This window comes from Punica granatum, chromosome 3, assembly GCF_007655135.1.
Source record: "Punica granatum isolate Tunisia-2019 chromosome 3, ASM765513v2, whole genome shotgun sequence".
Classification (NCBI taxonomy): Eukaryota; Viridiplantae; Streptophyta; class Magnoliopsida; order Myrtales; family Lythraceae; genus Punica; species Punica granatum.
Window position 1 is genome coordinate 29783736 of NC_045129.1, and position 19712 is coordinate 29803447.

The 19712-nt window shown below is 40.4% G+C and overlaps 3 protein-coding genes and 1 pseudogene across 4 annotated transcripts; 2 read left to right on the plus strand and 2 right to left on the minus strand.

The window, feature by feature from the left end:
• Nucleotides 1–695: 695 nt before the first annotated feature.
• LOC116200515 lies at nt 696–2772 on the plus strand (annotated as a pseudogene).
• Nucleotides 2773–11239: 8467 nt separating this feature from the next.
• Nucleotides 11240–12298, plus strand: LOC116199774 (chitinase 2-like). Its single transcript, XM_031530260.1, has one exon. The coding sequence runs from the start codon at nt 11282–11284 to the stop codon at nt 12188–12190; it is 909 nt and encodes a 302-aa protein (XP_031386120.1). The 5' UTR covers nt 11240–11281; the 3' UTR covers nt 12191–12298.
• On the minus strand, nt 12122–13811 carry LOC116199775 (eukaryotic translation initiation factor 5B). Of its 2 annotated transcripts, none has more exons than XM_031530262.1 (2): nt 12652–13811; nt 12122–12263 (listed from the first exon to the last, which is right to left on the minus strand). In XM_031530262.1, the coding sequence occupies exon 1, from the start codon at nt 13557–13559 to the stop codon at nt 12723–12725; it is 837 nt and encodes a 278-aa protein (XP_031386122.1). In that variant the 5' UTR covers nt 13560–13811; the 3' UTR covers nt 12122–12263; nt 12652–12722. The 2 variants fall into 2 exon arrangements, with proteins under 2 accessions (XP_031386122.1, XP_031386121.1); XM_031530261.1 differs by having other exon boundaries at nt 12245–12263; nt 12647–13811.
• Nucleotides 13812–14129: 318 nt separating this feature from the next.
• LOC116199773 (BTB/POZ domain-containing protein At5g60050) lies at nt 14130–17037 on the minus strand. The gene is made up of 2 exons (XM_031530259.1): nt 16259–17037; nt 14130–15483 (listed from the first exon to the last, which is right to left on the minus strand). The coding sequence occupies exons 1-2, from the start codon at nt 16853–16855 to the stop codon at nt 14518–14520; spliced, it is 1563 nt and encodes a 520-aa protein (XP_031386119.1). The 5' UTR covers nt 16856–17037; the 3' UTR covers nt 14130–14517.
• Between the last annotated feature and the right edge of the window lie 2675 nt (nt 17038–19712).

Genomic DNA, 19712 nt, shown 5'->3' on the forward strand with positions numbered 1-19712 from the left:
TCAAATTTCTAGTTTCTTCTACATCCAGAAAGTCCAACTTATACTTTTCGCTTTAGCTTTATGATAAATTATATACACGTATATAATATATAGGCAATATATATATGTATATATAATCTTCTGTTATAAGCTACAGGGATAGGAGAGCAGGTTTGTTTGAGAGGAAATATAATAGATTTTTAAGTTTCCCTGCTATGTATTTATTAACGATTCAAACTTAATATGTTCTGTCTTTTAATTTAGTTATCTTATGATCCTATCCAGTGAACAATCCTAAAAAGCTAGCTGGAGAATTCCGTCATCTAACTTTTAAAACGACAGCTCGATGGGAACGTTTTTGCTGCTAGGCGCCAAGTTGACGCAAGTCGTATACTTTGCCCACCAAACTTGGAATCGATCTTACATTTCCATTATATTTTAATTTCCATGCACGCTGCTTCAATCTTAGTCAATCTTTATACACAAAATAGATATTCCATCCAACAAAATGACCTTGAACATGGCCATTAATTACCTGCCAAAGGGGTAATTTCCAGTCGCTCTGTTTTCAAGAAATAACTATGTACATTAATTTGCTCGAATTTGTTGGGACGTTCACTACGTACGAAACTTGTCTTGACTTAACTTTTCTTTTGTAGAAGAAGTTACAAGGTTGAAAATTAATTTTATTCCTGGTTGGGTAAATCTTGGGATCAATGGACCGTGTTTTTAGATTGAAGCACTTGAATCACTGCCAAGAACATTTCTACGTGGGATTTAAGTACTGTAACAAACTACATTTTACACCTCGAATATAGAAATTTTTTTTTATTAATATTGCTTCATGCGAACATCTTAAAATACCTTACTTGTCGTAAAATGAAATAGACAAAAACCTTTAACATGCAAGACATATAAGATGCTTGACTGTGAATTGGCAATTTACTATGGTTAATGGATTAATGATGCATGTTTCAAGAAATGGATTCGGTGAATGTAGGGGCATTAATATCCTAATGACGTGAGACTAAGAAATTCTAAATTTGATTCTCATTAGTGTGAGACTCTACAATAGTAAACTAAACTAATAATTTAACCTTAAACTATTTTGGTTCTTTATTAATGTCGAGATCACCTGGCATTTTGACCAAATAAGCCTATAACTTTTTATGGATTATATACGATTTACCAACTTGGGAAAAAATGTACAGGCGAGTGGTTTAATGCCGACCCTGAGGCCATCATTGCCCAAGCCTTGCAAACTGGAGGAGGCCCGAACGCTTCTGATGCCTATACTATTAACGGACTTCCTGGCCCTCTCTACAACTGCTCTGCTAAAGGTGTATTGCGCTGTTCAAACAGGCCAAACTATATTAATTAAAGTTAATATGATAGTTTTCATCCTTTGAATTTGAATTTCTAGTTCCTTGAGTACTAAAGTTGTTACACATTTCTTGGAACACAAGACAACCAAATCATAAATTCAAACATGTCTATATCAAAACAAATTAATTATGCGCAGATACATTCAAGCTGAAGGTGAAGCCTGGGAAGACTTATCTCCTCCGCCTGATCAATGCAGCACTGAATGAAGAGCTCTTCTTTAGCATCACGAACCAGACCCTCACAGTTGTTGAGGAGGACGCAGTGTATGTGAAACCATTCAATACTAACACGATCCTGATAGCTCCAGGACAACCACCAACATGCTTCTCAAGACAAAGCTTAGCTACCCGAAAGCCACCTTTCTAATGACTGCTAGGCCCCACGTGACCGGCCTAGGAACCTTTGACAATTCTACAGTCGCCGGTATTCTCGAATATGAAAAACCAGAAAGTTTCCATCATTCAGCCGGTTCTATCAAGCAACTCCCTTGTACAAACCGAATCTTCCACCTCTTAATGACACTTCTTTCGCTACGAATTTCAACAATAAGCTCAGGAGCCTAGCAAGTGCCCGATTTCATGCCAATGTGCCCAAGAAAGTTGACAAGCAATTTTTCCTTACCGTTGGACTAGGAACAAGCCCTTGTGACAAGACAAACCGAACATGTCAGGGGCCCAATGGGACCATGTTTGCAGCTTCAATTAACAATGTCTCTTTCACAATGCCCACGATAGCTCTCCTCCAAGCCCATTTCTTCGGGCAATCCAATGGGATCTACAGCCCAAATTTCCCTACGAGCCCTCTATTCCCATTTAATTACACAGGGACCCACCAAACAATGCTATGGTGAGCAATGGGACTAAGCTAGTGGTCTTGCCTTTCAACACGAGCATCGAGCTCATAATGCAGGACACGAGAATTCTCGGTGCTGAGAGTCACCCACTCCACTTGCAGGGATTCAACTTCTTCGTGGTTGGGCGGGGTTTCGGGAACTTTGATCCTAGCAAGGACCCGAAAAATTTCAACCTAGTTGACCCCATTGAGAGAAACACCGTGGGTGTGCCCTCCGCTGGTTGGGTTGCAATTCGGTTCCTAGCGGACAATCCTGCTGATTGAAAAATTTACCACGTAGAAATCAGTGAAATCAATATATGCTATTACCTAAAATTAACATATATAGTACGTAATTTCTAATAGCATATGATCCACCTGTCAGATTAAATTACAACAAAGAATTTTTACGTACTAACTCATGACGACGATGATGAATGTACAGGTGTATTGTTCATGCACTGCCACCTGGAGGTCCACGCAAGCTGGGGTCTGAAGATGGCATGGCTTGTCTTAGATGGAAAGCTCCCTAACCAAAAGTTACTTCCTCCACCCGCTGACCTTCCCAAGTGTTGACTTTGATGTCTTCCTCTCAAGCCATTTGAGATTTGACTCCCTCTTAGCTTGATTCTTTTTTTGTATCGTTTTCAAGCTTTGCTGAGTTTGATTTGTTTGGCTCATCCCAATAAGGCACAGCCGATTCTCTAGGAATTTTGGGTTTTGCAGAGTGAATTGAGAATGCTCGAGGAAAGTGAATATCTATTTTGTAAATCATATTTGACACATGAAGAATTTGCTTCATGAGTTTTAATAACAATGTCAGACCATGACCATGATATCTATGTACATTATTATTTTCCGATTACTTTCTATCATCAACGAAACCTTCAGAAGCAAATGGAACTTCAGCAAGGAGTATATACCATGAAAACTTTGTCGAAGATATTTTACATAGCACCCACGAAAAGCCGTCCATTAGAAATCAATAAAGATGGGAAAAGCAAAAACGCGAATGAGTGGTTTCGGTAGATAGTGTCGGGCTTTGCAGGAGCAGCACTTCCAACATCTGTAATGGTTAATATGAATGATCCAAACCTTTCTAGTAGCACTTCACTGTCATCTTTCTATATTGAGTGATAAAGACGTAATGTAAAATATCCACTGGACCTAAAAGAGTGAGCTGATAGGTTGTGGTACCTAATTTCTTATAAACTTGTAAAATACATGCGCATGGAAGTATAACCCACTCTGATACCATGTCAAATATCCATTGGGCCTATAGGTGACTGGGCTTATCTCCAATCCAAAATCTCGAGTTCATAGGTTATGATACCCAATCTCTTATTAACTTGTGAAATTCCTCTTAAATTTTCGATGTGAAACTTGACTCATTCTTAACACTCAACACATAACAACTTTGCTTTAGTAAATTATCTTATTTAGATAGAAGGGAAAACCAAAATCATAAACACATCCACAGCTATGGCGGAGGCTCAGGGAGTAGAAATGGTCCAAATTTTGAGGACAACTTTGATAGTTTACTCATAGATTTGAGTACTCTGTCTGAACAACGGTTGAGACTGGAAAAGATGTTTGCCCAAAAATGGAGGCAAGAGGGTCTCTCTCTTATGTTGGCAACTTTCGTCAAAGGTATGCAACCGCGTGACTAGATGTCGATAAATGGCTAATAAACGATCAATAATTGAAATATATGGAGATAAACAGCTACATGAGAATCTTGGAAAAAATCTACGGTTCCATAATTAAACCCTCCATGACCTGTTATAGATGTTGGATCAAATGAGTCCATATTGAGGCGACGATGACGAGAGGGGTCATGGACGATTCATATAATTTCCAGAGAATCTTTGTACGTTGTAGAAAAAGTAGTCTTTTAATGTGCGTCAATGTCTCGATAGGGCAGGAGCCTGTTGAGAGCATGTGCAAGCGGGACTAGCCTTAGCTTTGAATTGTCTGTTATTCGCACTGATTTTTCCTTGAGTTGATTTTTTGTTTCCATCAACGTTCTCTCTTAACTTGTATTCTGATCCGATGATTATCATTCCTTTCTCTGATTCCTTGAGCACAAATTGAGTGTCGTAGTCTTTGATTTCCATGGCTAACAAGTGGAGATACGGTGTCTTCTTGAGTTTCCGAGGAGTGGACACTCGCAAGAAGTTCACCAACCAATTCTACCATGGCCTAAGAAAAACGGGGGTTAATGCTTTCAGAGATGACAATGAGCTCCCCAAAGGGAAAAACATCTCATCAGCACTGATTCAAGCAATCCAAAGCTCTAGGATCTCAGTGATTGTGTTCTCAAAGAACTACAAAAATTCGACTCGAGGAACTTGCTGAGATCATGGAATGCTGGAAAAACTCGAGACATATGATTCTTCCAATATTTTACGGAGTTGAACCCTCAGACGTCAGGAGCAAGAGGGGCAGTTACGCAAAGGCATTTGTTCAACATGAAAAGCGGTTCATGTCAGAGGAGAAAGCGGTTGCTCTTGCCAGGTAGAGAGAAGCTCTAACACAGGCAGCAAGTTTGTTAGGCTGGGACTTGAAAAATGTTGCTGATGGGTATGTAACTATATTAACTCAAATCTTATAGTTTTATTCGGATCCAAACCCTCCTCGTACAAAGGATGCCGCTAAGGTATTAAATTATTCCTTATCACGCTAGTAATTATTCCTTAGATAGGACATTCTCTTTATCTTCCATTTCTTGGTATTGAGGATATATTAGGGCCTATAAATACCTGAAATGAAGACATTATAAAGACCTTTCGACAATGCAACACAACAGGCGTTATCTTTATCAATCCTTCACATTTTCCGTACCTTTTTATTCCTCGTCATTTATCTTCCCGTCCTTTAAATTCCTTTACATTGAAAAGACCTTTCAAGAACACAACACAACACCCGTTATCTTTATCAAACCTTTACATTTTCCGTATATTTTTATTCCTCGCCATTTATCTTCACGTCCTTTAAATTCCTTGCACATTTACCTTACTTTACATTTATCTTTAAGCCTTTTACATTTCATTGCACTTTCAATTCCTCTTACATTTCAATTGCCCGCAAACTAGCCAATCCTATTGCAAAATTGCATATCCGTAACCTCGCCAAAGCTTCTAGGCCGAGACAACCCTTGACTTTCCAGTCTTTGGTTCGATTTCTCTTGGCTTTTGGAGGCCAAGGTTCACTCATCACGGGCTTTCTGGGAAGCGTGATCGCATTCTTGTTTACATTGGCTTATGGGCCATCCAATATTGCGGGTTTGGCATATGGATTACGCGGACATTTTGGGAGGATTAGTGGCTACATCCTCGAGCAACGACATCATCTTAATGCGTTTTTAGCTAACCACATCCATCCTCCTTAAACTCAGTCGCCAACTAACCCTTCGGACCTCTGGGATTGAGTAGCTACGCGTTAGACTTGGTGAGGCCGACTAGTGTTTCCCGCTACAATCCTTAGGACTGCGCTTTGGCATGTCTGGCAATTGAAACTGCCACGCGCCACCTAGAGAACTGATCGTGAGAAACTAGCCAAAACAATAGCTTCTCATTTGAATTCAGATCGAGCTGCGCTTGCCATAAGTGGTATATGGCACAAAAGACTCGAGCATCCATTACGCCATGTCAAGTTTCATGGCATCAATGTTAGTGGGGATTCCAATTATAATTGTGAGGTCTATCATAAAACTAAATAGACTTTTTCTTAATTTCTTATCAATTTGAATAAAGCATATTTGTTGTTCCAATTGTTCATTGTGACTTATAAGGACCATATAAAACGAAATCACTATTTGGAGGCACATGATTTTTTTACTATCGTGGATGATTTTAGTGGTAGTGTTTGGCTTTATTTGCTATGAACAGATATCTCATGAATTTTGCAATCTAGTCCATAACCAATTTGATAATAGGTTGGAATTCTTATTAGAAGAGTTACAGGATTTTTTTCGCAGAAAGGAATAATACATTAAACATCACGTGTTGATACACTGCAGTAAAACGGTTAAGTGGAAAGAAAACACCGATACTTGTTGAATGTCGTAAGAGCCCTTCTCTTTTTAGAATCTCTACCGATGCGCTTTTAGGGAGAGTGTGTGTTAACAAGGACGTATTTAATCAACATCATGTTGTCACCACTACTTTCTGGTAAAAGTCCACATGAAGTCATATTTAACATGCCTCCAGTTTATTCTCACCTAAGGGTTTTTCGGGTCGTAAAGCTACGCCCATATTCGGCTTATAAGTATCGATAAATTTAAAGAGAGAGAGCTCAAAAGTGTGTGTTCATCGGCTATCATTATGGAAAGAAAGCGTGGAGCCTATATGATATTGATTCTTTAAGATCTTCGTATCTTAGGGCATCCAAATTTACGAAGATATTTTTCCTGTAGAGAATTCGAATCAGGGGAACAAGATATTATATCTCACAGTGGAGACTCACCACTATATACTGACGTAGGTAGGCTTCCATTTGATGCACTTTCAAACCAGAGACAAGGGCAAAATGGGCCACGCAGATCACATGACAGCCCAAAACACCAGGCCCCTGGAGAGGGGAGTTTGGGTTCTATATCACAGAATGAGGAAGCGCATTGTAGGTCTTCTTCTCAGTGGAGCCCAGCCCAAATTCCCACAAGCCCGATACTCTCTAATGGGCATCAGCCTCTCAGCCCCGTTCGCTCTACTGGGCATCTGCCTCCCACCTTAGTCCACTTCACTGGGCCTTCATCTTCCAGCCCAATCCGCTTCATCAAATGGCACGTCTAATACAAACCAAACTTCAGATGGCTCTTCACTTGAGTTCATCCCTCAATGAACTGATTGGTTTCGTGGTCCACCTGACCATCTTACAAACTTTGTATGCCACACAATTCGTATTATCCTCGCTCCATCCAATTCCTAAGGTGCAGCTCATTCCATTAAGAATTTCCTCTCATGTTCAGGTGCTACTAATCGCCACTTATCTAGCTGCTATAGACTCGGATGTGGAACCTCGTGATTTCAAACAAGTAATGTAAAATCCACGTTGGCATGAAGCTATGACTAAGGAAATTTGAGCCCTCGAGTTGAATAAGACATGGTCACTTGAGTCATTATCCCCCAGGCAAGATCCCTATAGGATGCAAGTGGGTTTTCAACATCAAGGGACGAGCTAATAGTAGTATTGAGTGCTACATGGTGCGTCTAGTTGCCAAAGGTTTAGACAGGTTGCAGGTGGTTTTTCAACAAGAAGGGACAAGCTAATGGTAGTATTGAGTGCTTCAAGGTGCGTCTAGTTGCCAAAGATTGAGGGCGTAGACTTCCACGAGATATTTGTACCTATGGCCAATCTCGTCATTGTTCAATGTCTATTGGCGGTCGTCGTGGCAAAGAACTGGCAAATTCATCAAGTGGACGTCAACAAGGTGTTCTTACACGGTGATTTACACGAGGAAGTCTACAGGAGCTTGCCTCCAGGTTATTCTGATCGCTCGAGTATGCTGATTTCGTAAATCTCTTTATGGTTTTCAATAAACTGGTTTTCTAAGCTAGCTGATTCTTTTCACTAATATGGATTTACTCGGTTTGGAGCTGATTATTCTCCTTTCACCTTCTGCCATATATTTCTCACTGTTCTCATATATGATGATGATCTGCTTATTGTTGGGAATAACTTTAGTCATTATGCTTCTTTTAACTCTTACCTTCGGCGATGCTTCCACGTTAAGGATCTGGGAACTCTTCGATATTTCCTTGGCATTGAGGTATCTCGTTTGCGCTCTGCGTTATTTCTTAATTAACGCAAGAATTCCTTATTGATATCTTGATTGAGGGCAGTATGCTGGATTCACATTCGTCCCCCTTCCCATAGAGCAGCAGCACCGTCTCTCCTTAGAGTTAGGCTCTCCACTATCTGATCTGAGTCAATATGGATGACTTATAGGTTGATTAGGTGTCACCTTCACTTGGTATCAATAAAAAGGAAATGACTTATCTACCCATAACTAGTTATTTCAAAATTTCTTAAAATTAAAAAAATCTAAAATTGAAAAAAACAAAGAAACAAAACATCGCATAGGAAGGAGACCTTCCTCTTGCAATTGTTCATAGAGAGAGGCGATTGGGGCCCAACGCCTGCCACCCCTCCCCCAACCCAAGCAAGTTCGCCAGCAGACTAAGCACTCGCCAACGACCTTGCTTGGGGCGGTGGTGGCTGGCATTGGGCCCCCATTGCCCTACAATCATCTCTCTCTTTGCTCAGCGAAGAGAGAGAAAGAGGATAGGGGCTTTGGTGGCCCAATTCTAGCCACCACAACCCCAATCAATATCGCCAATGTTCACAAAGATCTTTGTGACTTTGCTTGGGGCTATGGCAGCCGGAGTTGAGCCACCAGAGCCCTCTCCTTCCTCTTTCTCTCTCTCTCTCTCTCTCTTCACTCGAAGAAAGAGACGATCATGGGGCAATGGTTGTTGGCATCGAGCCCTTGCCCCCCTATTCCTTCTTCATCGAGCACAACGAATCCATAGAAAAGAAAAATTTATGGCAAAATTTCATAAATTTAAAATTAAAGTAAGGGCATTACGCCTTTTTGTACAAAATAATATCCTTACCCACCCTTAACCTTCCCCTAATTGGGATAAGATCATTATTAGTAATATCTCAATGAATCCCTAACCCAAACCCTATCCTGTCATCACCAAACATGGATTTATTACAGAAATCCTATGCCGCTCTTTATTCCAGCGACCAAATGTGGCCTACAGGTCTTGAAGATTTTGTATATTATTGGTTGGTTGTATATATTAGGTAGCATAATCTTGTATACTAAGTAGTTTCATATTAGCTAGGAGGTTGCATATTTTATGGGATTCTTCCCTTAAGTCATAGACGCATATGGTCTCCATACATGTATCCCCTCAAAAATAAAGGGTGCATAACTTTGAGTCCCAATTCAAGTAAAGGGCGCATATGAATGAACGTTCAAGACTTTGAGTCCCAATTCTTCCGATATGTTTTTATGAGAGATGCATGTGAATTTAGTAAAAAAACAGGAAAATTAAAATAAAGGGTGCATAATTTTGACCGAAGAGAATCAAACTTCGAACCTCTTTGCTTTCGTGTCGATAACTTCTTTTACTGCATAGGCCCCTTCCTCAGGAACCGACTAAACAATACTATGGTTTTGCTGGTGAACTGACCGAACCAATACTATGGTGAGCAATGGGACTAAGCTAGTGGTCTTGCCTTTCAACAGAAGCACGGAGCACATAGTGCAGGGACACACGAGCAAACTCGGCGGCGAGACCCAACCAACTTTACTTGTACGGATTCTACTTCTTCGGGGTTGGACAGGGCTTCAAGAACTTTGACCCAAACAAGGACCACAAAAAACTTCAATCTAGTTGACCCCATTGATAGAAACACCATGGGTGTGTCTTCTGGTGGTTGGGTTGCGATTCAATTCCTGGCAGATAATCTCGGTGAGACAAAAAGTTACTATATAGAAATTAATACGAGGTCAACTTGTATTATAATTTGTAATATATCGCATTGATCTAGCAGACTGGGTTCTGGCAAAGAATTTTTACACGCTAATTGACGATGATGATTGATGACGATTATACAGGTGCATGGTTCATGCATTGCCACCGGAAGGTTCACCCAAGCTGGCTCTCTCCTCCTGTTGACTTTCGCATCTCTTCTCCTCCTCTGAAGCCATCTGAGCAGCAACGGACCCAGGATTTTGGTCAATGGGGGCGAGTCCTAGCGGCAAAACAAAACGTAACTTTGTCGAGTTAAGGAGGCGAGTATAGGTAATTTCACTAAAAATTATAGAAAAACTTATAATTTTCTAATGTAATATCAAAATTTAGAGAAAGCGACTGTCACCCTGATCCCCTTCGATCCATCCCCTGCATCTGTGACTAGGCTCCCTCCTAACTTTGATTCTTTTGCTGTATCATTCTCTTTTGTTTTCATATCTAACGCATGGAAATTTTGTTTCATGAGTTTAATTAATAATGCCGGACCGTAAAATCTATGGCACGTGTATCATATTCCCATTATTTTCTATCAGAAATGAGAACTTCAGCAAGGAGAATACCCCATGAAAAATATGTCAACAATTAAGATGTTTTACACAAAACTCATTAAGAGCTGTCCACACTAGGAACGAAAGGCTAAATGAACTATGAAGAAGACGTGCGCTATATCGTCTGACGGTCGGGCGAGAATTTTAAGCCGAAGTATACAACGTGTCTTACTCTAATTAATTTCGATACTCTAATTAATTTCGACACGACCGAAGAATAAATTTCAGCAGGACCGGCAATTGCCAATAAAGAATTATGCCATCTCTCTCCCTCCGCCTTAGAGAATCCAAGCCGACTAAGTTCAGCATTGCTTATGCTTAGGAGAGGAGAAATCCTTCCGACTTGAAAAGCTTCCTTGCCGTCCACAGCCCAGGTTTCATTGTTCAACTTGACGACGCTTTACAAGTAATTTAAAATTTTAAAAAAGAAGAAAGGCAAAGGCTCAATATTCAGCATAAACAAGACAATATCCCCCAAAATCTTATGAAGACAACCAAGTAGATCCCGTACGAGTACAGTTCACTGGGTCGATAACTCTCTAGCCGAAAAGCCATAAGATGTATGAGCATAAATCGAAACTTTAGGATCATTTTAGGCTGTTTTGCCCTGGAGTTCGGGGTGCAACGCGAAAATTGGTGGAAGTAAATGATAAATTGTTTTACAATGAATGAGACGAATTTAAATTAAGTACAAGAATCCAACAAAGCTGCATTGACTTGATACGGTATTTTATATTGAATTCAGCAAGAGCCCGAATCGAAAAATCCGTATAGGTTAGACCATAAAGATCCAATTAGTAATCCTCGATTATCGACGCTAAGATACTCGCACCAAGACAAGGCCGGTCACAAATTAGTCGCGGTCAGCTCGTCTAAGACGATGCCTATGCGGACAAGAGAAACGCTTTGTCAATGGACAAAATTCCTTTCTAGATCTATCGATCAACTGTATAAATAGTTTACCGGAAAGCAGAATCAAACACACCAATGATAACAATGGATGCTCACCGCTTCCTGTTGCCTCTTGTCCTCCTCCAGTTTCTCTTCTTCACACTTCCGCTCACCGGAAACTCAAAGCTCTTCAGAGAGTACATCGGAGCGGAGGAGAGAGGGGTCACCTTCTCCAACGTGCCGATTCATCCCGGTGTCAATTTTCACTTCATCCTCTCCTTCGCAATAGACTACGACACCTCTGCCTCCCCTACAAATGGTGATTTCCGTGTTTACTGGGACACAAAGAATCTCAACGCTTCCACCGTGTCCTCCATCAAGGCCCGACACGCAAACGTGAAGGTGGCAATGAGCCTTGGCGGGGACACAACTGGAAGCAAGCACGTCAAATTCACCATTAAAACGATCAATTCTTGGGTCGGAAATGCCATCAACTCAATCACTAGAATAGCCAAGGAGTACTATCTAGATGGTATTGACATCGACTATGAACACTTCAGCACAGATCCCAACACATTTGCCGAGTGCATTGGTCGCCTCCTTCTCCATCTAAAGCAGAACAAGATAATTTCTTTTGCATCCATAGCTCCTTACGAACATGACTCTGTTCAACCCTATTATTTAGCTCTGTGGAAGAAATACAGCCATCTTATCGACTACGTGAACTTCCAGTTCTACGCCTATGGCAAGGGCATAACTGTCCCCCAGTTTATGAAATTCTTTGAAACACAGATCTCTAATTACCGGGGAGGGAAGGTGTTGGTAAGCCTTGGCACCGATGGAAGTGGAGGTTTGTCTCCTCAAGCCGGGTTCTTCGAGGCTTGTAAAAAGCTCAAAGGTCTTGGGAAGCTTCACGGAATTTTCATATGGTCTGCAGATGACTCAAAGAAGAAGGGTTTTCCCTACGAAAAGCAATCACAGAACATCCTGGCAAGCGGAAAGTGACAGTTGAAATGTAACTTTGATGCTGTAGTTTCCTTTTCTTCATTGCCTTTGTTGTTCCTTCTGTGTTCTTGGACTGCAAAGTACATGATGATGATGATGTTGATGCTATGCAAACATGGTGAAAATGGAACTTTCAAAAATGGAAAACAGATAAACTATCAAACCGTTCTCGGAATGTTCATAAAAACTGCAAATACAATCATGAAGACCGAAAATTTGCAACAATTGGCATTTCCCCCTAGTTTTGTGTTCAAACACATCAAAGCCATAGCCCAAACGTTTTGTTGTTCTTTCATGTAAATAGGCAGCATTTATCAGAACTTCTAAGATTATAAACATTAGCTACATCGCAGAAATAGATAAACCATCGCATTCAAAATTTTCCATGTTACATCCAAAAACCAATCCTACAAAAATTCAAGAAGCTCAGAAGCCACAGAACAGCCCAAAACGGACCTCACCAGATTCTCGATAAAAGTCGAGAAAGCTGCCCAATCCCAACAATTGTAAAGGTTTCACTATCTTCCTATGATCACCTCCTCTTCTTCTTCTTGCTCCGGTGCTCCACCAAACCATCTTCTTCCCTGCCCTCTCCGGACCCCTCGTTCTTCCTCTTCTTCCCTCGGTCCCTGTTTTCCTCCACAGTCCTGAATTCGCTCTTAGAATCCTCTCTTTCCTCGACTGCAAAACCATTATCTCCCAGACTGATACTAACATCTCCTCCTTTCTTCTTCTTATCCTCCTCCTTCTTCTTCTTCTTCCTCCGATCCTTGTCTTCTGCTTCACCGCTGTTGCCATCTTCGCCCTTCACCTCCCCACCGTTTTCAATAGTATTCTCAACGATATCACCAGATTCATCCTTTACTTTCTTCTCCTTAACTTCATCCTTTGCTTTCTTCTCCTTACTTTTATGCTTCCTCTTCTGGCCCTCCGATCCCACAAACTCTCCATCTCCATTAACCAGTACCTGCTCATCGGTCCCCCTCAAATCCGTAACTAGCCCATTATCCTCGTCATCCCTATCTCCGACCTTCTTCTTCCTACGCTTCCTCCGATTGCTCTCCGCATCCTCGGGCTCGACTTCTTGAGGCGGGCCGTTTTCCGACTCTGTTAAAGCTGAAGTTTTTCTGCTCTTCCGGTCAGACTTGGGGGTCTTGATGCCCTTGTGAAACTGCGCCAACTCGTCGAAGGCATCCGAGGCTTTTCGAAGATAGATGCTAATGGAAGAGGAAGCCCCGTTATCGACCGTGACCATCTTCGAGAGGATCTTCGATGCTTTGGCGAGGGAGACCGACCTCGTCGATATGATTTTACCAGAAACAGTCTTCATCTTTATCGATCGGTCGTGGGCGCGCCAAATAGGCTCCATTGGGGGCAGCTGCGCCCAAATGAATAGAAGAAAATCAGAAGGCGGAAGAAGCTCCGCCGCCGTGAGGAGAACGCCGGGAGCGAACGAGAGGCGAGACGCGAAGCATTTAAAGCTCGGAGTCAGCAGCTGACCAACGGAGACGGGAGAAGACGAAGAAGAACGAACAGCAATTAGGGTTTCAAATTTAATTCGTTTATTATTATTATTTTATATTTTTCGTAATTTGTCAGGCCAAAGAATGGGCTGGGCCATTCTGCTTAATGGTCTGGGCCTTGAAAATATGAGATGAAAGCGCGGAGGCCCAGGGAAAAGAGCACGGGGGATTTTAAAACCAGTTCGGTTTGTTTCAGCTGAACCGGAATATGCCGGTTTTAGAGGAAATGGCCGCTGGGTAAGGAAGATAAAGGAGTCGTCACTATGAAGTGAAGAAGAGGAAGAGAGGAGGAGGTGGGTCGTCTACCGAAGACAAGTAGGACTCTCCTCCACAAGAAGGTGATCGGTTCAACCAAAGCAGCTCAAACAGACGTGTATTACGACTGCCCAAGTTACGGGGATACGAAAGTCGGGTTATTTTGCCCCTAAGTAAGTTTTTCTAGATGATACTTCTGTGCCTTTAGAAGGCTTCAGATGTGCAAGCGAAGGAAAGAACTATACAATTCCTCACAATTTATTGACAGCAGCTTATTCCGCTGCGAGCAAAAGGTTGAACTGCTGCCTCCTCACAAGGACCAGATGACTGGATCAATATGGATTTGTCTTCAAATCCAACCGAAGAATGTACACATTTTACCCGAAATTCCAACACAGCCCCTTCACCACGAGAGAACGACTTCCAATCAGATGTCAAGCAAAGGTAATGGTTGCATAGCACAACTATGTGGACTGACAAATTTATACTTTCTCCACCTCAATGTTTATGCTATCCTTCTTCCACCGAATTTTCTCCATGCCAAGCATCTCAGTTCGGGTACTCGCACACGGTTATTTGCAAGTGTGGATCACTAATCTCACTGGCATTCTGCTTCACAAAAGCCCTCCTCCACCAAATCTCAAATGCCCTCTGGATGTTGGGACAATCGTCTCCCTTATTAAGGTATCGGTCGAACCAGCTCAGCATAATCGCCTGCTGATTGGACATAGGAAGGGTCAGGATCGTCTGCCCCAGGCCTTCTTCAACGAGCTTCCGGTCCATCGATCTTGAAGCCCTCCTCATCCAACCAAAGTCCTCGTACAGACCCTCAAGCCATGTCAGCAGCAAAGCGAGTCTAATTTCTCGAGGAACGAGGATGCTCCCCCTCCCAATTGCGATGCATAGCTGAGCGGTGATTTGACTAATCCCATGCCTATACATCGTGGGGATCTTCGAGTGGAGGATAGCAAGCTCCTTCTGATCAGCCCACAACTTCACAAACTCATCCCCTACCTTCCGATCAATTAGGATATCGATGACCCAGTTTAGATTATCTGCCTCCCGGGCAATCTCGCCCATCAGCACTCCTCGGTCCCGCCCGCTTTTCTCATCCACTCCCGTAGCTTCTGATAGGCACAGAATGAGAGAACTGAGACACTGGTGGCATATATGGTAAAGGGTGTCTCGTGATACATCAACACATCCATTATCACTGTGTTGAGAGGAAGAATCTTCTCTGAGTAACCGCGAGATTATAGTCTTCATTTCTCGGCGGGCTTTTTCATCCTTTGCCTGTAGGACGCCAGTCAGCAGTCTCATGAAGATATCATCAGATCTCGCCGATGTGGAGGGTTTGGCTGAGACTCTCTGGAGGAGTTCTGTTGCCGAGTCAAGGAGGTGAAGTTGATGGAGATGAGATATGACCTTCTCCTCCTCCTCATTCGACCATGGAACTGCTTCCAAATATTCTAAGCATGCAGAGATTCCTTCATCGAACATGAGAGCGGAAGAAACCTATGAATTGGGAAAAATTGGATTCTACTTTAACCAAGAAACATGATAAACCACATATCATATGGCAAAACAGAAATGAAAATCCATTAAGAAGATTCTACGATTTCTACATTGGAAAGAAAAAAAACATTATAATAGATCAAATGATTATCTAATCCATTTCTTTTTAAAAGCAGCTCTCCTACTCCAACCAAATGGGTGAAAAGAGATGTAAGAAAAGTTCTATAGACTTCAAGGACAAATCTTAGCAAATGCAGCAACATAATTGGACCTTGGAGCTAACCCTACAAAGCAATATCACATTTTCTTGTGATAATGTAGAACACGAATGAGCCAAACAAATCTTCAAGAATCTTGTTATCTTCGAACCATGTCAACATATTACATAGAGAGCATTCTGAATGGTGGTCATATTCGTGATTTCCAAAGAAACAAAATCTGTCAAAGCGGCTATTCCTTTATGCATAAGCACAACCGAAATATTTGACAAAACAATAAGTATCAAACGAGAAAAACAAATATTACAAACCTACCTGAACTAACTGGTTCACATCATCAGATAGTGACTAATGGACGCAAGAATAGCATGATATGTTCTCAACCTTAATCACATCTAACCAAATCAAAGCTAACAAGAATCTGCTGAATTGCTAGTTCCTCTTCTAATCAATTTAGCCGCAACTGTAATCGACCCGAATTTGATAGTGAATGAACTGAAAGCTAATCAAGTGGCCTCGATTCGGCCAATGAGAATGAGAAAAATTCAGAAGTTCACCTTGAGCAGACCCAAGACCTTGCTCACATCTTCCCCAGTCAATTTCCTCCTCAAGTCCTCGCCGTACATCAAGACCACAGTCTCCACATAGACCTCCACATCGTCACACTCACTGATCTCCACCTCCACCAAATGCGACCCCTTCTCGAACCTCAGCCTCTCGGCGAAGTACCGGCTCTTCTCCGAGAGGACCCTCCGGTGGACGTCCATCGATACCCGGAACCCGTCCCTCGCCACCACCGTGAGCCGCACCTCCCCCGACCGATTATTAGGCCCCCAACAACCCCCGTTGGCAATGCTGTTGCTGAATGGGGCGTTCGACAGGATCCTCGAGACTTTGGACCTCAATTGAGCGGAGGAGTCCTGGCGGTGCTGCTCCTGGGACATCATCTCGAAGAGGGTCGGGCGGGTGAGGGACCGGTAGGCCGACCCGGGGGAGGAATTGGGCGGGGAGGAGGAGGGGGAGAAGTGGTGGGGCCGGGCTGGGGAGGACCTGGAGGGGGAGTAGCAGAGAGCCTGGTCGGGGATGAAGCCCTGCTTTATCATGGTCGAGACCTCTCTTGATCTCAGGGTGCTGAGGTTGTTCTCTGCCGCCATAGAAGGGAAACAACAAGAAAGCTGGGACCTTTCTGCTGAATTTTCAAGTGGGTTTTCTTGGGGTTTCAGTTCACCGTTTGAGAGTGAGAGAAAAAGAGAAGAAAGGATCCAAGAAATCCAAGAGAGGGGAAGAAAGAGAGGGGAGCTTTTTGGATCTGCAGTGGGAATGGGTGATGGAGATGTGGATGTAATGTTAGCAAATACAAAAATTATGCAGTGGATGAATTTTTGTTAATTAAAAGAAAATGACAATCAATTGAGTGTATTATTATGAAATTTGTCACCTAAAAGAACGGCTTCCTTGTCTTTATTTTGTTGGGATAATTGCTGGAACATGAAAGTGCACGTGAAAGTCGAGCTTCCTTTCCCACACTTATACCTCATAATAAAAATGTTGTATCATTATCCTATTAATAAAATTGACTACTTATTACGTCAACACATACTCATTAATGGGGAGAAAATTTTAGGCGATACTATAAATTGTTTTGTTTGTAAATATGATTTTAAAATCACAATTTTAACGTAATTTTACCTATAACAAAATAAAATAACTCATATAAAGTTAAATGGTGAGCCCATTTATACCACTCTTTTTCAAAATCAAAATCTAATTTTAAAATCCTATTTTGAAACCAAACGCAGCATAATTCATTGTGATTCAGTGTGACAGAAGTTGTTATGTTTAATTAGCAAAAAATTTAAGACATATAATTCGTATAATCAACATGTAATTATTCTTTTGTTGAAATCTAATCGTCGTTTCCGCGCTCCGTATTGCGAGTGAGGATCATCAAAGAGTTTTTCATTAACAATGGTCCTAATTCTGGAGACTTTAGCATGTATTAGTTAGAAAAGGTCTGTCTCAAAATGTGATTCGGACTCGATGTATCACTCAATACATATATATATATATATATATATTTATTTATTTATTTATTTTGTTGCAGTAAGAGCTCTACGACCTATACCCAAAAGATTTTGAAGAAAATAAATCACGCTTTCTCATGTGAAACAATATTTTGCAATTTCTCATGACCGACCATGGGATAAATCTTGCTAACTATAGATGCCAGCTCCATGCTGAGAATATTCCAACGAATGGTCAAGAAAAGTTTCCAGATTTAGATCATTGTTAGTGAAAAACTCTCTCTTTATGCTGCGCATTTTACATACCGCCTCGCAAGTGCAATTGGATGTCGAGAAAATTTTCCAACTCATCCAAAAGTCCCTTAGAGTTCAGAGTAATATATTTCTAGGATGAAGCAACCTCCCTGTTTTCAATAGATAAATAATCTCAAGACTTTATTTGATAAATCCGGATTGCATTATCTTGAGAAAATCGTCCTTCCAAATCATCCCGCAGTCCCTTCGCATCCTCCGCATATGCCAATACGAAGGAAGAGAATGAATGTGGTTTTACCAAGTGTTACTTTTGGCTTCATCAAAATCAGCCAAGTGTCACTTTTTGACTTCTTTAAATCTTGCCACGTGACATTTTCTCAACATTATTAATGCAAACAAATTGATCTCCATGTGCCATCTTCTATACCCTCTTTAATAATACAAGAATTGATTGATTTCAAAATTAGTGCAATACAGGAATAAGTATAATTTTGCAAATTCAATTTATTAATTATTTTCATTTTTCAATATTCCGGTTAACAAGTAAATCAATATGGACTAGAATATCCAAAAAAATTCTCCAACATCAAATAAACTCAAAGAATAATAAAAATATAATGCAAATAAATTGATTGAAGAATTCGTATAATTTAGGAATAAATATAATACTTCAAATTCAATTAATTAAATTATTTTATTTTTCCAATTTCCAATGTTACAAATGCTTGATTAAATTCTTGAAACCGCAATTGGAATATTTAAAGGCTATTACAAGTTTTATGTTAATATTAAATCCACTTACAAATTAAAAGTGATGCTTATGAATTTATTTATTAATAAAGGATATCGAAAATATTTTTCAAAAAGGATATTGAAATATTCTTAAAATCAAATTCAATTTTTTAGTTTAAAAAGGATATTGAAATATTTTTCAAAAATTTTCATGCAAGTAATTTTACTTACATTATTGAAATCACAAGGACCTTAGAAAAAAAATCATACAAGTAAATTACTTTATTTATTTTGTTGCAGTAAGAGCTCTACGACCTATACCCAAAAGATTTTGAAGAAAATAAATCACGCTTTCTCATGTGAAACAATATTTTGCATACCGCCTAGTATTTGAAAACTCGATTAGGCACCAACCCATCCAGTCAAGGCGGATCGACCCACTACAGGGTAAAGTTCTCCCAGCGTAAATTTTCTACATCCACAAGGACTCGAATCCAAGATCTTATTTAAACGGAACAAGTGTCAAACCGCTTGAACTAGCCCACGTTGATTAAGAGAAATGATTTCTTTAGAAGTTCATAAAATGAATGGAATAAATTTAGTTTCCATTTTTATTAAATTTACTTAAAATTGAAACATTTAAATTCCATGAGTGATTTACTTTTCAATGAGCAACAAGTAATTTATTTTTATACAAAAGATATATATCCAAATATCTTCTACGATATCGATATTGAAAATTGAGATTCTTTTTAGTAACTAAAAGATTTAATTATTACCTTAATTTTAATCAAACTAATGTTGTTCATGCTTTTACTAAACTTATCTATAAAATATATAAATTAATACTTTTTAAATAAATGATATAGTTTCTTATGTATATATGATAAACTTTTAATAATTTTATTTATTGTTATTTTGACAATTATCTAAGAGTTAATTCTATAACTATAAGCTAATTAATATTTTTAAAGACACTTTATGATAAAAATATACAAAT